The sequence below is a fragment of the Thunnus maccoyii genome, chromosome 14, assembly GCF_910596095.1.
Source record: "Thunnus maccoyii chromosome 14, fThuMac1.1, whole genome shotgun sequence".
NCBI classification, from domain to species: domain Eukaryota; kingdom Metazoa; phylum Chordata; class Actinopteri; order Scombriformes; family Scombridae; genus Thunnus; species Thunnus maccoyii.
In genome coordinates, this window is record NC_056546.1 from 14,286,881 (window position 1) to 14,306,536 (window position 19,656).

Sequence of the window (19,656 nt, forward strand, 5' to 3'; positions counted from 1 at the left end):
AGACAGGGAGCCAGTGCAATGAAACAGACTTGGTGTTATATGTTTGTGTTTTCGCACTTTCAGGAACCTGGCAGCCCTGTTCTGAATGCACTGGAGCGTCTGGATGCTCCTGCCAGGGATCCCTGTGAAGAGCACACTGCAGTAGTCAAGTCTTGATGAGATAAAGGCATGGACAAGTTTCTCTGCATCTGACAGGGTTAGAGAGGGGCGGAGTTTAGAGATGTTTTTGCGATGGTAGAAAGAGATGTCTTATATGGCTATCAAAAGTCAGCTGAGGGTCAAACCTAACACCCAGATTAGTGACTGAGGAAGAAAGGGGGATGTCCTGGCTGTCAAAGTGAGATAAGGTATGGGGAATGACAGAATCTAGTGTGGAATGCCAATAAGGAAATCTTCAGTTTTGCTCCTTTTTAACTGGAGGAAATTTGTGCTCATCTAGGCCTCGATCTCCTTAAGACAGCGCTTAGACATGACATGGTAGCAGAAGGGCTTGAGGCAGTTTTGATGTACAGCTGGGTATCATCAGCATAGCAAGACATCCCATGTCTGCTGATGACACGTCCAATGGGGAGCGTGTAGAGAGTAAACAGGATGGGGCCAAGAACTGATCCTTATGGAACACCACAGGTGACAGGGAGTGATCTAGACCTGCATCCTCCTAGTGAGACATACTCAGTCCTACCAGAAAGGTAGGACTGAAACCAGTTAAGTCTGACTGTCTAATGGTGATGTGGAGGTGCTCTTAGAGGATAGTGTGATCCACATTGTCAAATGCAGCACTCAGTTCAAGGAGAATCAGGAGAGAAGGGGACCCTGGATCACCAGTCCAGAGTATCTGAAGCATTATTCCAGGACACGTCCAGTTGTTTTTCTTTTCAGCAGGTCATGAGTGAACCAGGGGGCAGAGCATGAAAAATTGACCTTATGCATCTTGACAGGGCCATGAAGATCAAAGACACTGCTCAGAGATGTATTGTAGAGTGCAACTAGTTCATCACAGATGCAGAAGCTGGGCAGGTGATGTACTGGGGATCCATAGTCATGATGGCTGGGTCAATGCTTTTCCAGTTCCAAAAAAGCATTTGATGCTTCAGTTTAGTAGAGGGTGATAGGAATGTCAAATCCATTGAGACCACCTCGGTCGGACACACCCAGATCATAGACCTGTGGGTTATTGATGGGGGCGGAGTCGGTGATAACCAGGTCAGATTTGTGCGTAGGGACATCAACATATTGCTTCAGGCCAAGACACTGAATCAGACTCAGGAACTCCACTGCAAAATTACTGGAAGGGTTGTAAACATGTATGCTCATATCACCAACAATAACAATGTTGGTTGACATGAAGCACAGTGAGGTGAGGAGGTTGTGTATCTTGGGCAGGAAAGATGAGTTTGGTCTGGGGGGGAGGGGCAGTAGATGTGAAGCACCATCATGGAGTATGAAGGTTTACATTTTAGAGAGAGACATTCAATAGAGGAAAGATCAGGCTTTGGCAGGGGAGACAGTTTCAGTTCAGTCTGGTGTATGATTGCTTAACCACCATCATGGCCAGAGCTGTGAGCAAGAAGATGAGGGAGTAGTGCTGAGGGAGGTAAAAATCCCTACTAAAACTAAAGCCTCTTTTATACAGAGAAACTGCATTATAGCTGTAAAGAGGATCCGCCTTTGAGCTGCCTTTTTTACACTGAACCACACAAAGCTGCCATAAAGCCGCCTCTGTGTGTGTTTTTACATTGCATGCCGGTGTTCTGGATTCAGAGGTGTGACGGAGATCAAACTGATCAGAGCTGTAAACTCTGTCATGAGGGAGGACAAAGATCTTACTAGGATGAGGGGAGGACATTTCTCTTTACTTGATAACGTTAAAAGTAAAGTTAGACTTTTCTGTCGACTTCCGACTCATTTAAAAAAGAAAAGAGAAAAAGAGAGAGAGAGATCAGCTGTGATAGAGTGAGCTGGAAGGTGAATGAAGAGAGGGAGCGCTGGTAGTGAAGAAGCTGGTGAATCAGATCAATAAAAAGTTATTTTCTGATTGTTTCACAGCGGTTACATTCTAAAGCATAAACACGCCCACACCCCCAAACACCTCTGCTCAACCCTGCAGCTTTACACCGCACCACCTGTTTTGGCTAACACAACAGCTTCAGCTCCCTATCCCACCCTGCTGGCTGTCCCTTCTACACACACAGTCGATCCAGCTCTGTGACTACCTCCGTATTGGAGGAGGGACTCTGCCCCTCCACTCCGTGTCCATACCTTTTATACAGAACAGCGAGGCAGATTAAAGGCGCAGTATTCCCGCCTTGAACGGTCTGTGTAAAAGGGCCTTAAGATCACCCCTGGGTGACACTGGGTGGCAAATGGAAGCAACGACAGCACCCATATGTCCCCTCACTCTTGATATATTCTGTCTCGCCCTCTGCCCCCTTATTACAACTATGACACCGTGGATCATTTTCCAGCAGACTCTGATCCAATCAGCGCTCATTTGCAGGCAGGGTAACTATCACTAATTCCTACCTACCCCCATTGGTAATTTATCTCTGCCTCCCAACAAGTCAAATTACAGGTTGCAGCCAGATCCATAATAAGCAGAATGATGACACACGCACACATGATGACACAGTCACAGGACAATGTCAGATTTGAAGAAAAATGCAGCATCAAAGAGTCATATGAGTAAAGTAGACATTTCATGCTGTAGATTGGTGATATTCCATGAGGCAGAAAGTAAATGTGACGTTATTGAGAAAGCATTACACTGTCTCATGTGAAGCTTAATTTATACTCTGAGATTTAGCTGTAGGTTACACTGTAGCTAACGTGCATCTCCTCAAAAATGTAACTAAACGTTGGCACGAAAGTGGCTCCAGAAATAGTATTGGTGAGCGCAAAAACAGCGATTGGCTGCTTATGTTTTATCCAACAAGTTTCTGATGCCAGTGAATATTGTTGATAGCGAAGACAACATTAAGCAAACTGAAGAAAGGTTAAGTGTCTGACGTGAGCGTTTTGAAGTACACCTATTGCTTTAAATAGCCAAACAAAAGCATCAAAAGCGTAAAGAGGCATGTCAAACTGCCTTAACGCCCATACTCCAACCTTGTTTCGATTTTGGAGTGTCAAATGAGTTTTTTCTGCAGCTGAAAAAGAGAGATAGTGCAAGTGAGCTGAGCACCAGCCAGCGAAAGGGAGAGACAGACAGTGTGGCGGTGGTCGAGTGAGGAGTGAGCGGTAGGACAAGGCAGTGAATGAGGGAAATAATACATTATATTCTGATTATTTCACAGCGGTTACATTCTACAGCACAAATAAATAACCAACCACTCAACAGATGTTTAGATAGTTTCATTTTCCTCCTCTGTATTTGTCCTTTTCATTCAATAAAGACTAATGCAGCAGTAAATACAAAAAACAGGACAAATCAGTGTTGGTTCTGTGGTGTTGGCATTTCAAATCTGATGCCTGCAGTGCACCATAGGAGCATCAATTGACGCGTGTCAAATGAGGCACATCAATTATTGCTTTCAGTGCATTTGGGTCTTGAGAGGAGAGTATGACATATTAGTGCAGTTTAGCTCAAGCAAACACAAGTTTCTTGGAGCAGATTAATTTTAGCTCTAGGTAACTGAACCTAAATTAATATGGATAATTTATCCTGTATGTCAACTAACACCATGTGAAGCTCTGATAAATAGACACTTAAAATGAAAAAAAAGAGTTTGATGGCTTGTTGCAGAAGATGTAAAAGAAATTATCCACAAATACATAAACCATACAGCTGTTCTGAGTTCCATGGCTGTTATTTATGGGGTCAGTGGTTTCCACACACCACACACCAACACTTATCAATTAATGAGGTCAGAGACTCAGAGTGACTTCATCCAAAAAGCAAACCACAAGGTGCTCATTCACCTTCAAAGTCTCTATCAGTCATAAAGCAAGAAATTTCTCTATCTAAATGATATCATACAAACCTATAAAGCAATGCTCTCAAAATAAAATCTTAATTTAAATTACAGAGATTATGCTCTTATCTGAAAATGCTTTTACATTAGTGAGCTTGTTAAAGGGGGCAGGGAAGCAGGAAAGGGATGAAAAGAAAGAAGGCAACAGGGGGATGGGATATAGGGAGTAAGGCATCTTAAAATTGACCTGAATCACGTTCAAATATTGTCACACAGCGGGGAATTGAAGCATGTCTCTGTGCATGTGCAGCTTCCCCTCAGCCCTCTATCTTTAAAGACATGCCAATCTTACACAGCTGAAATTAACTTTTAACTGGCATCTGCTACAAAGTCAGTGAGCTGAGACTATAAATACCAAGATTCCCTCTGTAATGTGGGAACCTAAACATAAAACTACAAGGAGAATCCTCTTAGCACGATCAGTGAACTGTGTAGGAAGAAAGCTGGATTTATGCCCTCTCTTTTAAGTAATGTCTTTTGAACAATATAATTTAAATTTGAAAAAAGATGATAGAGAGAATACTGGGAAAACAAAGTTATTTGCACTGTAGCATTTGAGAGATCACAACGTCTCAACAGTACTGCCCCAACTAAATTCAATCAAACTTTTCTTGAACTCTCATGAAAGTTCTAAACAGAATATATCATCCTTATTATCCATAAATGCACAGACAGCATTTGCACCACACAGTCTTCATGGCATTACAAGGTTTCTCTTGGCAGTGCAGCTACAGTTAACTGAAGAAGGTGAGGCCTGAGGGTCATCGCCTCAGTGTTGGCTGCTCATACCTTCTGTGTCCTGGCCCCAGCTGTGAGTTAGCAAAGAGAGGATTGCCATTCCTGTCCCCAGCCATCTGACGAGCCACCAACCCCGTCGCATCTTCTGTCAAGCCTTATTGCCTGCCCACCTGGACAAAGAAAAAAAAACAAAAAACAGAGTGGATTTTTCAGTCATGTCTCAGCTGGCCCTCACGTATGCACAGCTGTAACCAACAAACACACACACACTTTAAATAAATAAAAAAAACACATATAAATGCACATCTACCTACAGCATTACCATTAGGTCATCATTTTTGAAAAACACATTAATCTCACAATCCGATTTTTGTTTACAGTAAATAACATAATCCAATGGATAATCTGAGTTTATGCAGTTACTTCTGGGTTACTCCAATGTTCACTGAATACTGCAGCAATATTTTGATTTACAATACATGCAGATTTGATAGGGTTATGGTTATTATTCAATTTACATTGGGCTATGCAGTATATCAAAAAATCCCAGCTAGCAATGTGTAAAGGCTCTCACTGTTCTAATTTGCCTTCAACTTTATTTTAGGTGACACCTATCCCAACTTTTCCTTGAAGGGTTCATAGCAAGTAGAACTCATTTCCCCTCCCCTAACAGACAATGCAAGAATTGGAATTGCCATCAATGAGAGTATGATCAATCTTAAGTGGTGCACTCAGGTGAACACTGAGCACCCTTTGCCCAATCTATATGTCTTGGTACCCACTACAGACATGTATCCACACGGCAGACTTGTGTTGTGACTCAAGATAGCTAGCTAAATAATAAATCAGCTAACACATACATCTGCTAGAGAGGTTTACTGGGTCATGCATGAAAACTGAGAAGAAAGCAGTGTACAGAACCTAATTTTGGTGGCAATATGGTTAAAAGGTACTATGCAGAATTTGTCAGTTGGTGTTTGTAAACACAGCATTCAAAGTTTGCCCCTTCTCCCCAGCTCAATTAGCGAGAGAGAGAGAGATAGCAGCGGTGGTCGGGCAAGCTAGAGACTGAATGAAGAGAGCCAGCGGCGCTGGCGAGAGCAAAGTCATGAATCAGATAAATAAAACATTATTCTCTGATTGTTTTACGGTGGTTACATTCTAAAGCACAAATAAACACGCCCACAGCTCCACACAGCTCTGCAGGAAGGTGCCGCATTGCCAAATATTGTGTGAATGCAGAGTTTCATCCTGTCTGCTGTGGCCTCTCTGCTCTGCGTGTGTGTAGCTCAGCCCCACCCTCAGTCAAGCAGACACACAGACCTGCAGCTCTTTATACATCCATAACACAGAGACAGAGAGCAGAGCGGAGCAGAGGAGAGATGAAGACAGCGATGTAACTTGGTCACTACACTACAAAACCCGACCTCACACCCTATGTGCAGTTATTGACGGGGGCTACACACCCACTGTCCAAAGGCTGATGCCCAGAAGTGTCCTGAACACAGCAAAATAATAAGAAAGTAAGAGAATACAGACAGAGGGCAGGTCTCTGCAGATACATACACCGCTACACACTTCTAGCGGGTCACAAGTCATGATTGAGAGGGATTATTTATGTATGAGTCTATACATTGTTTTTTAGGAAAATCCTGCATAGTATACCTTTAATACAAACATGCTCGAACATACTCAGAATAATGGATTATGCTGCAAGTGATGTTTGACAAATTTCTATGAAGATTCTTTGATACTTTTTTCCAGCCTTGACTACTTATGGCTAATGGAGTCCACTTTAACTGTAATCAATTCAAGCTGACCCCAGTTTTCGTTCTCAATATAAATGCAAACTACCAATTTTTTTTTAAATGCTTATCAAGTCTCCAGGGGGTAAATATTTTATACACACAAGTAGAGAGAGATTTCAGGTGGAATTTAATGGCACAACATCTCACAAACAGACATCATCAAAATCCCAATCTGCCAGCACCTGAGAGTGGAACAGTGTATCCACTCCATACTTTATGATTGTGACTGAACCAAACTGACAGGCAGGGTTTATTGTAAGAGCACCTATTCAGGCTCTAGTGAAAATTACAAGCAAAGCGGCACATACAGATTGTATGTTGAGCCTTGCACTCCACAAATCCACGGTACAGCCTCCACTCAGAACCAGTGGAAGGTAAGGTGTCAGTACGAGGAATAGAGGAGGTTTTAGCTTCTATCTGTCTAAGCTATTTGATGTCACACCTTCCTCACAAGGCTTATTCTCAGAGCAGGCGATAAGCTGTGAAATTAGCTTTCATAGCATATGCTGGGGGGACGGGAGGGGACTCACAAGCATCAACACTATCATATCAAAGCATGTTTGACAAAAATCAAAATCTAACTCACACTATCAACACTTCTTTTGCGAGGGTGATTTCCCTCTCTTTTTCACCCATTTTCCCCTCCAGACACATTGTGCCATATGTATTTACTTAATCACTTTCTTTTGCAGACAATCAAACAAATTTTACAAACACTGAAATCGGCACACCCAAACAAACAGACATCTTGCATGAACACTCTGTGGACAGCAGGAGACAGCTGTGTTCTCTTCTCTTACAGTACAACAACAAGAGTGATTTCACACTGGTTTCCTATTCTCTCACTGCCTTCTCATCTCTCCGGCTCCCAGTGGTGTTCCCTTTTGAAGCAGATTTGATTTCCCACATTCATACATCTATCTTTCTTAAGAGGGCTGAGTGAGATTGCTTTGATCCCTTTCACATGAGAAAACTCAGACCTGCACAACCAGCCGCCCTGAAGAGAGAAGTCATTTCTTTCCACAGCTTCTTCCAAATCTCCTCCTGGTTGACATGGGAATGCTGTATCTCATTTACATAGGCTAACAACGATGTTCCTTCAAACTTAATGACAAGAGGAACTGCGGAGATTACTGACCGAGTACTGAAAGAAAAATGGCACAGACAATCTGTTTCTAAAGCAGTCTTCTCATAGTGGCCCATGAGTCACATCATGAACAATACAATGCTTTGATAAAACTCCAAAGGCGATAGTTCATTTCCACTCTGCTCTATGTTAATACATATTGTGTTACCACAATCCAACTACAACTCCCTCCGAGTTAAGTGGTTCAGTTAAAGTAGCTTCCGTTACTTATTTAAACTGCCATGAGATCTCTTTGGCAGCAAGGGAAAAGTGATCAAACTTACAATGCAGCGGGAGAATAAGCAAGAGCAGACCAGTGATTAAATCCAGGTGGGGAGAGGTGAATGAAGCAATCATAGTTATGGATTACACAGAGAGTGAAGATGCAGTTCTTTATCCCCTAAGTGCAAAGGCTTTGCACTCCCTGGTAGAAAAAAGAAAAGAAAAACAGCTTGAATCCCTCTTTCTTCCTCTGTCTGTGTTCCTTCGATCGCCTCCAATCCGGCATTGAGTTCTCGTTCCACCTCTTCCTGTTCATGTGCTTTATTGTTGACAGATTGTCAGAGATGCCTCAACAACAGTTATCATATATTTTTATTAACCCTTTAAGGCTGGACATGCACCAACAGCAGGAATGTTCCTAATAATTTATTTCCTAGCTGATGGAAATGAGTAGAGAGCTTGGGCGGTATCACCGTACTGCTGTATACCAGGATTGCTCCACTGTGATACCGGATGAACGGTAAGAGACAGTGGTAATTGTTTTATCTCTGAATTTTTGCCTTCTACTTCCACGTAAGCACTCATATTCATAGCATATTTTGTGTGCAGTTGGCGGCTTGCGGGTTGGGTAGAGTTCAGGTGGTTGATTGACACATATTTTTGTGGGTCTCATAACGGGTTGGGTGGGTGCAGGTAAAAAATCCTGACTTGCGCATCACCACTAGACATGCTACAATGACTTCTAACACCAGCAGCTCAGCTTTTACTTTTCGGGGGGTTTTCTTTGTTTTTATTTTTTTTAACACAAATACCATTACATACTATATACCCCAGTGAAATATCAGGAAGGTATGAAGGGATGAAAAAATAGATACCGCCCGAGTAGAGATAACCACTTAAATGTGCAGATCCAGTCAATTAATTAAAGTAATGGCACAGTTGCATCAGTACACCAAACAGACACAGATATCATCACTGGAGGTTTGGTCATGAGTTGGGTGAAAAGTGACAAATCAATTGATAATTTGTAGCAAATTGTAACAAGCTACAAAAACAGCACAAAAGTTCAAACTGTGAAGTTTAATTGTAAAGTTTTTGCATTTTTGCTCATTATCATAATTTAGAGTTTAGAGCAGAGAGGGAAAAGGTGAGAATGCTACTCATCCAATTCACAAGACTCAGTAGACTAATAAAGGGAACTTCATTACAGTTTAGGTGTTGTTGAAGTGCTCCACCATTTGCATCATTGCACCAGAGGATGCCATCTGAACAACAAAGCACCGTGACTAGAAGGGTTTCATTCCTATACCTGTTTCCCTGCTAACAGCAGTGCTATTAGTCTCTCAGGTGAAAATGCTGCCTTTGACTCAGCATGATTAATGAAGAAAGTAAGAAATAATGATGTTTGTGCCTTTAAAACTTTGTTTTCTTTAGGATGGTTTCTAATTTTAAAGAGTTCGTCTCAGTTTATAAAGCTTTTAGGGTTTTTGAATCCATATGTCCTCCAATTGATTTGTGCTGAAAAATAAAACAATAACTTGCACACAGGATACAGACATTTTCTGAGGCAGTAAATACTAATGGACTAAAAAGGTCCATCCGCAAAGACAGGACATCTTCATAATCAGCAGAAAAATGCTCCTTTTGTGTGTGGACTGAATGAAACTGTGGAGTGCTGCTTTGTCTCTGTGAATTGTTTTGCTTGTTTTATGTCACAATACGTCTGTGCAGTTCTACAAAAGAGCTGAAATTGCCAGACAGAGAGTGTGGATCTGTGATAGTGACCACTCAAGCAGTGAAGTAATGACACCTCGCTGTTGTTTTCCAGCTGTTAAGTGGAGGTGTAGATGCTGCTTCTCTTTGATAACTGACAGAGGATTTCTGAGTGGGTCAGTGTGATGACCCCGCTGTTTGCTGTGGTCTGTTTTGTTCACAGGTGGGTCATCAGTGCAACTGGGAACACCTGGGGCCTGGTGGTCCCAGGTTCTAAAGTTCTGGCTGCAACTCTCAGCTCTCTCTCTGCTCCTCGCTATAGACACCCGTATTGATTTGGATTATGTAGCCTTAGTTTCTTTTTCTGCCCCTTACAACATGTACATACATCTTTTATTCATCCACACCTTACACTGACTCTACTGACATCCACATCCCATGCTTTGTTAAATATTTAGTTAAGTCTTTAATTCGTTCAATTTGATTAAATAAATTATCTTTTGTTAAAACCTCTGCGTTGGTGCGTCTCCCTTTTGTTATGGCCACTTGAGCCAGGTCATAACAGCCAGTCTGACACCAATGTCTGTTAAATATGTAACAGCACAGGTAACTGCTGAAGCAGAATAAAATGGAATAGAAAGAAAAAAGCCAAGATTCACTGATATGATCTGACTGATGTATCCACAAGAGTTAGCCTATCTCTTTCTTGACTTCTACAAAACTACAGTCTAAATACTCAGGCTGGGCTATATGCTTGAAATCATTAACACCATAATAATAAAGATTTTTTTTAAGACCAAAGAACTGAGAAAGAACAGAAAACTCTGTTCAAACCAATTTTGGTAGTTTTTAAATCACAGTTTGCTCTAAATCATTACTTTGGACGTCAGGAATTTGTAGAACAAGAGCATGTTAAGATCATATAATCACAATATAATTTGGCTAAAAGTTAATAAACTTAAATTATCACCCAGTTTTACTAAATACTGAAAATAATGAAACATTTGCTGCTATTAAAGTCATATACATACAGCATAATCAATGCTGAGAGGGTTGGACAGATGGTATCATCCTTACCAGCAACTACAAGTATTTAAAATAATGTTCAACAACAGCAAATATGATAAGAGCCGTTATTTGAATCACACATTGCAAAACATGAAAGATTTATCAGCTGGCAAAGTTTAGGTCTACTGGGCTTTTGCTGCTGATTTTAAGAAATGAGAACACTTATTCCACTTCTTTGAACATTGAACTATGCTTTGACTTTGTTCTCTTGTGTGATGTATGAAACTGAGATTCATAGATATGGTCACAGGTGTAAATATCAAGGTGTTGCTGGATTGTCCCTACCAATATTTTTAATGATCTCAAACAATCTAGCTGCTCTACCTCCATGTAATGTTAAGGGTAAGCTCTTTGCATAGTTGCCAGGTTTGTGTGTTTGCTGCAAAACTATGCTAAACATGATAAACAGTGAAAGAGCAGGATATGGGGGATACTCGACCTGATGATCTGGCAACCCTCAACTACGCATTGTTGACTAGCAACAGCCAGGCAGCGGCAGCAGTAGTGGGGTAGTAGTGAGGTGAAGAATCTGAAGCACACATTAAATCTGCAACCTCTCAGGTGATCTCTGATGTCATAGTGAAAGATCTAGCCATAAAATAATACAAATAGAAGTTTTTGAGATGATTTGAAGATAGGTTTGAGCATCACTGCGGCTCAGTCATGACACTCTTGAGTTGTGTCGCCCAAATCCACAAACTGAAATGAGGATAGTATCTCAGGTGAGGTTTGAAACCTTACAGCAACTAGTTACAGAGCAGCACATTACCATGATGTTAGTTTTAGATATTAATTTTGGTCTCAGATTAGTTAAGTAGTCTATCAATAAAATAAAATGTAAAAATCAGAGAAAAAAAATTCATGATACAAGTCTGGTTTCAGGTAAGTCAGCAAATGCTTATTCAGTAAAGTAAACATTCTGCAGAGTCAGGCTCTTTCTGTGTGTATGTGTGTGCGCACATGTGTGTATGAAAGAGAAAAGAGTGATAGCAAGTACACATACACAATTATTTTGGCCGTCCAATTAAAAAATTGTCCCTACCAAAGTTATAACCAAACCTATGCCCTTGGTTATGGTACACTAAGTTTATCCCATTTGTTGCAAAGCAGTTGGTGACACAGACTTTGTTGGCATCCCCAAATGAGTTGCACAACCATTTAGCAACAAAGTGCCTCATATGCTTACTGGAGAGAACATTTCTCAAGAGATTTGACGTCCTCATCAATCTCATACCATCCTCCTCCCCTTAGTGCAGGTAATGAAAATTGCAGACTCATCAGTCTAACAAAAGCACCAGATTACATCTTGAGTGGCTCCTCCCCATCTCCATTTACTGTACCAAGACATGTCATCTGATTGATCAAGTGATCAAATGAAAAACAATATGCTATAAATTATGCAAATATCTAAGTCATAAAACCTTGGAGACGCCAGTGGTATGTGGTCTCATAAATTAGATATCAGTGCTATTTTACACAATAATGCTAGAGTGCTCAAACAAACTGCGTAACAAGGACTATTTATTTAATCACCGGGTTTACAATGTTGTTACATCCCAGTTAGAATAATAATGGCAGCAGAATATCCTGTCATACTCGAAATTAAAGAGGCAACATGCTTTGCCCTTTTACAGGTACACAATAAGTTACAATAAACAATAGAATGGAGATGGCTTGTGTCTTATTAAGCCAATATCAATCAATTTAAAAACTACTTTGAATACATCAGCAGACACCATAATTACAGCTTGGAACAAAGCTAGAGAATGTAAAATGAAAAGGGACAGAGGCAGGTACAAAAATGGGTGCTTTGCAGATTATTTCATGATATTAAGAACATTTGATTAGGTAGTGTATGTGAAAATGTGAATGTATATGTGCTAGCTCTGCAGTAGTCCTGACTTTTGCAGAACACATGCATCAGCTGGGCAATACTAATAAGGCTAATTGACGATAAATGCTAAGTAACATCTTAAGTAAAAATATGTCTATCAACATGCTTGTCAACCCTCCTGGCATTCCCATGAGACTCTCAGCTTTCACTACCTTCATCCATTGTCTTCCCCTGTTTCACTTCTAACCTATTTCTCCCATTAACAAATGCCTTAATTTATATGTTTAAAAAATTACATACACACAGTTCATGTATCCACAGTCACACTGTTGCACTGCTTGTGTAGACTCTCACCTGTTTAGACTGACTGAGGTGATGGAGGGCAAAAGAGAGAATAATTCCAGATGTCCTGGAAAGACAAATTTCCTTGATGTTTCTCTTTCTGAATAATTTGCTTACATGTTGTGTTTTGTAGCATATATGTTGTGACTATTCTGATCAGCATGTGGGTTTGAGTCATTATATAAAATAGTACTTTGACAAGCTTTGTGCAGTAGGCAGGACTAAAGCAGTAGAAAATAATAATAATAATGATAATAATGATGATGATAATAATAATAATAATAATAATAATAATAATAATAATAATCTTTAACTATAGAACACTTTTCTAAACTCACTTTACAAAGTGCTTGTTTTGAAGTTTTGCATACAAGGCAACAACTTCAAAACAAGCAGATCATAAAAGTAAAATATGCAAATAAAACAAATAAAAGCTCTCCAACAAAAGTATTTTTAAGAAGGGATTAAAAGAGGTCACTGATTCAGCTGACCTGATTTCCTCAGGCAGCTCGTCCCATAGCTTCAGGGCTCTGACTGTGAATGTTCTGTCACCTCTAGTTTTAAGCAATGTCTCAGGAACAGATAAAAGACCTCTGCCTGAGGATCTCAGACTATGTACCGGCTTGTATGCGACTAAGAGGTCAGATATGTAGCTTGGAGACAGGCCATAAAGAGCCTTAAAAGTCAACAGCAAGATCTTGAAATTATTTCTAAAACATACAGGGAGCCAGTGCAAGGAGACTAAAAAAGGCGTGATGTGCTCACTTTTTGGATCTTGTTAAAGTCTGGCGGCTGAGCTCTGTAAAGTCTGGAGCTGATTAATAGATTTTTGGTTGAGGCAGGTGAAGAGGTTATTACAATAGTCGAGGCATGAGGAGATGAAGGCGTGTAAAATGGTCTCTGTGTCTTTGAAAGATAAAATAGAAATATTTCCAAAATACTTCTAAGGCGATAAAAACAAGTTGCACACGCTTTCTTTGCAACAGGCTCAGTGTTCCAACAGGGAACCAGAAGATGGCTGGATTTGTTTTGCTTTGTGCAAATTACGACAATCTCTAGTTTGCTTGACTTAAGTTTCAGAAAATTTTATGACATTCAGTTTTTGACATCACATAGACAGTCATGTAGTGAACTCAGCAAGCCAGGATCACTGGCTCTAAAACATGAAAAGAAACACCATGGATCCATGGATAATATGTCCCAAGGGAAGCATGTACAGAGAAAATAAAATTGGTCCAAAAATTGACCCCTGAGGGACACCATCCTTAACAGGAGCAAAAGATGACATGCGGTTATTAATGGAAACACAGAACCTCCTGTTTGACAGGTATGAAAAGAACCATTTTAAAGCTGTACCAGATATTCCTACCCAGTACCTCAGCCTCTCTAACAGAATGATTTGATCGTCAGTGTCAAAGGAAGCACTAAGGTCCAGAAGAACAAGGACTGAGCACATCTCGTCATTGGCAGCCATTAAAAGGACTTTAGTCACCCTGAAAAGGGCGGTCTTGGTGCTATGATGCTTGTGGAAACCAGACTGAAATTTTTCAAAAATGTTACTGTTTTCTGCTGTTGCTTGGACACATATTTTTCTAAAATGTTTGATTAAAATTGTTCTATGGTGGGTGGACATTACAGTATGTGCCATTTGGGGTAACAAGTTCTGATGGACTCTACTTTATCAATGAAGTAAGATTAAAATTATATAATATAATAATCGGATTTACCTACTGATTAACAGTCTTGAATTAAAATCTGGGGTTATGCTGATGGGTAGAGGTAAGTTCAGAGAAGTATTGTGCTCTTGTATCTTTTACCATATTATTGTAGTGGAGTAATAACTTCATCATAGCCTTATAATGTCCTTGGAGACCTATTTATTTCATCTCCGCTCTGCTCTCCTACGCTCCGACTTACTATTACAGCTATGAATCCTATGACACATCCAAAGCTACTTTCTTTGTATAGGCTTTGACCTGACTTTAAGAGGGGCAATATTATTCAATATGGACAAACAGAGTTGAAGCAGTTCGTCAATCTGTTAGTATGATAGTGCTCAGACAGGAGTGGGCTATGTATAATTAAAAAGGGTGAAGAACCTTGAGACACTTTACACATTAAAAATGCGAGAGCATGTAGATTGGGGTCGGACAGTGTTAATACTATCTATTTCACAGGTAAAAACTATGTTTTTATAGTCAGATACACTTATGTCAATTGATTCCACAGTGGGAACTCCCAGTTAAAAACATAACATCTAAGTTGGCAGATAAAATAAAATCATTTGAAATGAAAGTTTTACTGGTCAGAGATCTCACATCAAAAAAAGCCATTTTAAGTGCAATTGAGCTGGGAGTCGTAATTGATGGAGAAGCAGTGGCTGTTCGTGGGACAATGGTACAGTTTATGTAATGAAGATTGTTTTTGTTAACCTGCTTCAGGTGATTTTGAGGTTGTGCATTAACAGTAATGAGGTTCCTGGGACATGCACCAGATTGTTTGACTGCAAATCTCATAAGGAATCTATAAGTGATTATCAAAGAGATGTTGAAAATGTCTGGTCTGAGTGCGATAGAAAAGTTACCGGTGTTAGATGTGGAACCAAACAGATACGGACCGGGCCCCGAAGAACATCAGTCTTTGACAGATCGGTCATTTCCGGACACAAAAGTTGTGGGGTGGAATGGTTGGTTTCTGGCATGGAGCACCTGAACGGAGGATTCCATATGCTAGATTGGCAAATAGCTTTGTTTGGGTGGAGATCATATGAGCCAAATCTTCCCCCCTTTCCCAGAAGACGTTAAAATTATAGATAAATCTACACCGAGAGCATCACAAGCAGAGGACAGCTAGGTATTCAAGCTAATCAGCTTGCTGAAACACCCCATTCCAGGGGCATAATTGGGAATCGGTCCGGAAATATAGATTTTACCTTTGAATGAAGGTGGGCGAAATCTAGCTTTAAAAGTTCAGACTGCTGCTTGGGAGTGTCATTTGTGCAGAGTGGGGTGGGGGAGTAGAGCTGGCCAGGACTTTGGGTTTAGCTCCCAGGACGATCCAGGGATCCACAGGCTGGCCAGGGGCAGCCTCTGGAGCTCTGGTGGTGACGGAGCAGGACCATGGAGTAGTGTTGTTATCTGGTAGGCAGGCAGCAGGTTGTTCTGGTCCTGTCCTGGACATCACAGCCAGAGGAGCTTGGGACAGCAAGTTGTTTAGCCTGAGCAATAGTGACAGCCGAGAACTCAAGGACAAGCTTATCTGAGCTTCTGAGTTCAACCACTAGACGAGAAATGTTGTTCTTCAAATTTGATAGGGTAAGCTGGCAAGACTCACACCAGTTAGTAGATAACATAATAGTTCTTAAAATAAACTTAAAATCCATGTGCGATGACTAAAATCCTGTATCTGGTCAAAAGACATAGTTAAAAGCAACCAAAAGTTAAAGCGTGTATTGTAAAATGTGGTTAGAAATTAGCTAAAAGTCAATTTCTCACAGAGGTTCTGGCGGGTATACACAGACACCAACGCATGCAGACTGATGATTGCAATGTTAGTTGCTAAACACAAATATCTCCATTTTCATTTTGTTGGTATATATGTAAAAATCACCATGAGAATGCAAGAAAAAAGGTTGCTTAATCCTACAAGATCACAGCAAGGTTGTTAACCATGTGTTTTTTGTGCAGTTTTCTAATGTGACATCATATAAATTCTGGGCAGTTTTTCAAGTTTTTCTGTCACCTTTAAAATCACAAATTCATGAAATTTAAACAAATCTCTCCTCTCTAACATTCTGCACTATGATATATTGGACAAATTTTTGCCTGTCTTGTCTTCTTGAGTGTGGTGTCCGAGGTTGTTTTCAGTTTCTTTACATACGATTAGTTATGTGTCTTACATGTCATGTTTAATACCAATGATTCTAAACATTACAACCATCTTTTCATTATAGTTGTTAATATATAGAGAAAATCTCATATAGTAACAAACAAAATTACACAGTGCAGCTTTAACCTTTAAACTTATGTATGATTAGGACTTAAATTCATAGCATCTAAACACAAAGTGGTGAGCTAACAAATCTGAAATGGGGTGATATGGCCTCATAGAATAAAGCCACACAGTCCACCAGTCATTATAGACCAAAAAGTCACAATAGGGCACATCACAGGTACGTAATGTCTTACCTGGGGCTGAAAGTTGATCTTAACTTGGCAACAGCCTCAGAATCAAGCACAGAATAAACCTGTCACAGTAACGTAACACTAATTGCTCAACCCTAGAGTGTAACTCAAAACTAGTGAGTGTAACCGAACCTGGCACCCCTTTAAGCAAGGTTGCACAAAGACATACACGTGCATGCATGTTCACAGAATCCACCAAAAGCAAACAAAATGATAAATAAATGAGCCAAATGTTGAGTCAATGTCTTGGTTAGGTGTGCTAGACCTGTGCAGAGCTATTCATTACCTACTGCGAGATGTAATCAGTGGTACCAAGGGAGCCCCCGGTGCTCTAATGACGGGAGTGATTAGCCCCAGCTAACGGGCTGGCCTTCACATGGCTCACACCCAGCTAGAGATCGCTTTCGAATACCAAACAGAAAGAGATCAGGCTAAACATCGAGACAGGCAGCTGGTGCTAAAGCCTTATCTCTCTCCCACTCTGTGTTTATCTATACAACACACCTACACCAGTTCATAGAAACCATAAAAATTCATTAACTGATTACTGTAGGGTATTCACCATGATCACAGAGACAAGAAGACTTGAGAGGACACTGTAGCTCACGGTATGCACTGCTGGGCCACACTGCTTCCCTTCACACTCCCCCACAATTTCAGCTGCACCAGGCAACCTTGTATGTTTGCTGTGAGAGCTAATTGTTTATCCTGGACGTGACATCAGTAGACTGCACACATCATGCTTATGTTTACTAATCCAGCTGGTCAGTGATGTTTGAACCAAAGAACAGGAGACTAAAGGGATAACAGACATAAAAAAGATCCAGATGCAGTTCCCCCTGGATGGAACACTCACTCACTGTGTTTAGGAAACAGCTTTTTAATTTGCTTTAAAAGTCACCGTGAAATAAAAATGACTTTCTCACCTCATTAGTTTTCCCATTTCCCATGCCATGATACACACCTATTTAACAATAAATGCCAAAAAATAATGATAATAATGAAATGTTTTATACATTTTCCTATCTAAACCTCTGTTTTACTTCCTAGGTAACAGTGCATCTTTAATAATTCATCTTGTGCTACAACAGTAGGCCTAAAGAAAGACTTCAATCAATAATGGCTTTTGGCAAATTCAACTCTGACTACCTCATTAAATTTTCTCCCTAACAGATATCAGATTGGTTTAGGCTTTTGAGTGATCACTCTCTGCCCTGATCGTTCATTTCAGTATGACAATTTAGGAAAGCAAGATGTTCTAAAAATGCAGTTTACTGACAATTTAAGTTTTAAATTATTGTTTCTTGAGCACAGAGAGAAACACAACCTGAAGCTGCACTAGAGTTAGGTGATATATCAACATAATAGCATATCATATAGGGCTGCAAAACTATGGCTGAAATTATTATTATCATACCACATTTATTCATCTTTCTTTGAGAAAAGTATTGTTTAATCTATTGTCACATTGTACTAAAACTGCCCCTGTTGTACATCCTTGTAAATCCTTAAAACTGTGCATATCTTAAAATCGAAATAAGTTTTTTCAATATACTTTTTAGTGATGACATGTAAATAACTTCTATCTTCTGTAAACACCCAAGATAATCAGTATTCAAATTATCCATATGGACAGCATTTGTATTGGGGATGGGTTGAAGTAAAACCCATTGCATTGCTCTAAAATTTAATTTAATTTGTTTGCTGTGTTGCCTGCTGTAGGACAATGTAACCACTATTATCAAATGAGTGATTCCCAAGAGTGTGCTCATTGTATGCATGTGGCTGTGGGACAGAGTAGCCCTCAGTGTGAGCAATGATCTCAATGTGCACTTGACACAGAAATGAAAAGCTATTATGCAGTTCCCTAATTATGTAACTTTTTTTTTTAATCCCACCTGTGTCACAAGGTTTATTTTTTCATATTCCCTATAAGGAAGAGTGCTGAGCTGACTGGTGCACCAACACATAGACCAAGAGGTTTGGATATTTAGCCTGGGTATTTCTGCTGGAAAGACTGACCCTAATGGGAAAATGTATAAACACCATTATGTGCTTTTGCAGTGCTACTAGCAGCAAATGAAAGATTTAATGTGGGCCTCAAGTGCTCTCATGATTATTGTGATGGGCTGGGATGGGTTGAACATGATAAACCCCCTGCACCTGTTTATGCAATGTACTTTAACAGACAAAAATATACTTGTTCTAAGTAGCAGAATTACAGTAAAAATGAGGACTCTAGTGTTTGCCATAACTGCTGTATATCTGCACACATGATAAGGCGATATCCTAGATTAATAGCAATGATGACTTACTTCATAAATAAGTAAAGATGTGATGATGATGAATAGTATCCAAGAATACATCAGAAGATTGTGGTTCAGACAAATCATCTAACCATCGAGCTGTGGCATCAACTATTCCTCCCTGCAATATTTTAAATTGATTGGCTGAATATGTCCATACCTTGTTGGGTAGGCATTATTTATTGAATAACAGCACCCCTAACAAAGCTCTGTTAACTTGGTGCACAATACATTGCACTTCTTATAACTGCTTCACAATGAAAGCCTCCTGCTGCTTTCCAGTGGAAAGCTTTTCATGTGAAGCAGAGAAAAATACAGAGAGACTCTGTATTCACATTTGTTGA

At 40.1% G+C, this 19,656-nt stretch overlaps 1 protein-coding gene across 12 annotated transcripts in view; it reads right to left on the reverse strand.

Annotated features, from left to right (window-relative positions):
• LOC121911392 (protocadherin-15-like) overlaps positions 1 to 19,656 on the reverse strand; it is a 236,575-nt gene that overhangs the window by 152,301 nt on the left and 64,618 nt on the right. For all 12 annotated transcript variants that reach the window (XR_006099846.1, XR_006099847.1, XM_042432816.1 and 9 more), the window contains one exon: positions 4,761 to 4,879. Coding sequence is in view for 10 of the 12 variants with exons in the window: in XM_042432816.1 (XP_042288750.1) it covers positions 4,761 to 4,851 (91 nt within the window). In the remaining 2 variants the exon portion in view is untranslated. The remainder of the gene's footprint in view (positions 1 to 4,760; positions 4,880 to 19,656) is intronic.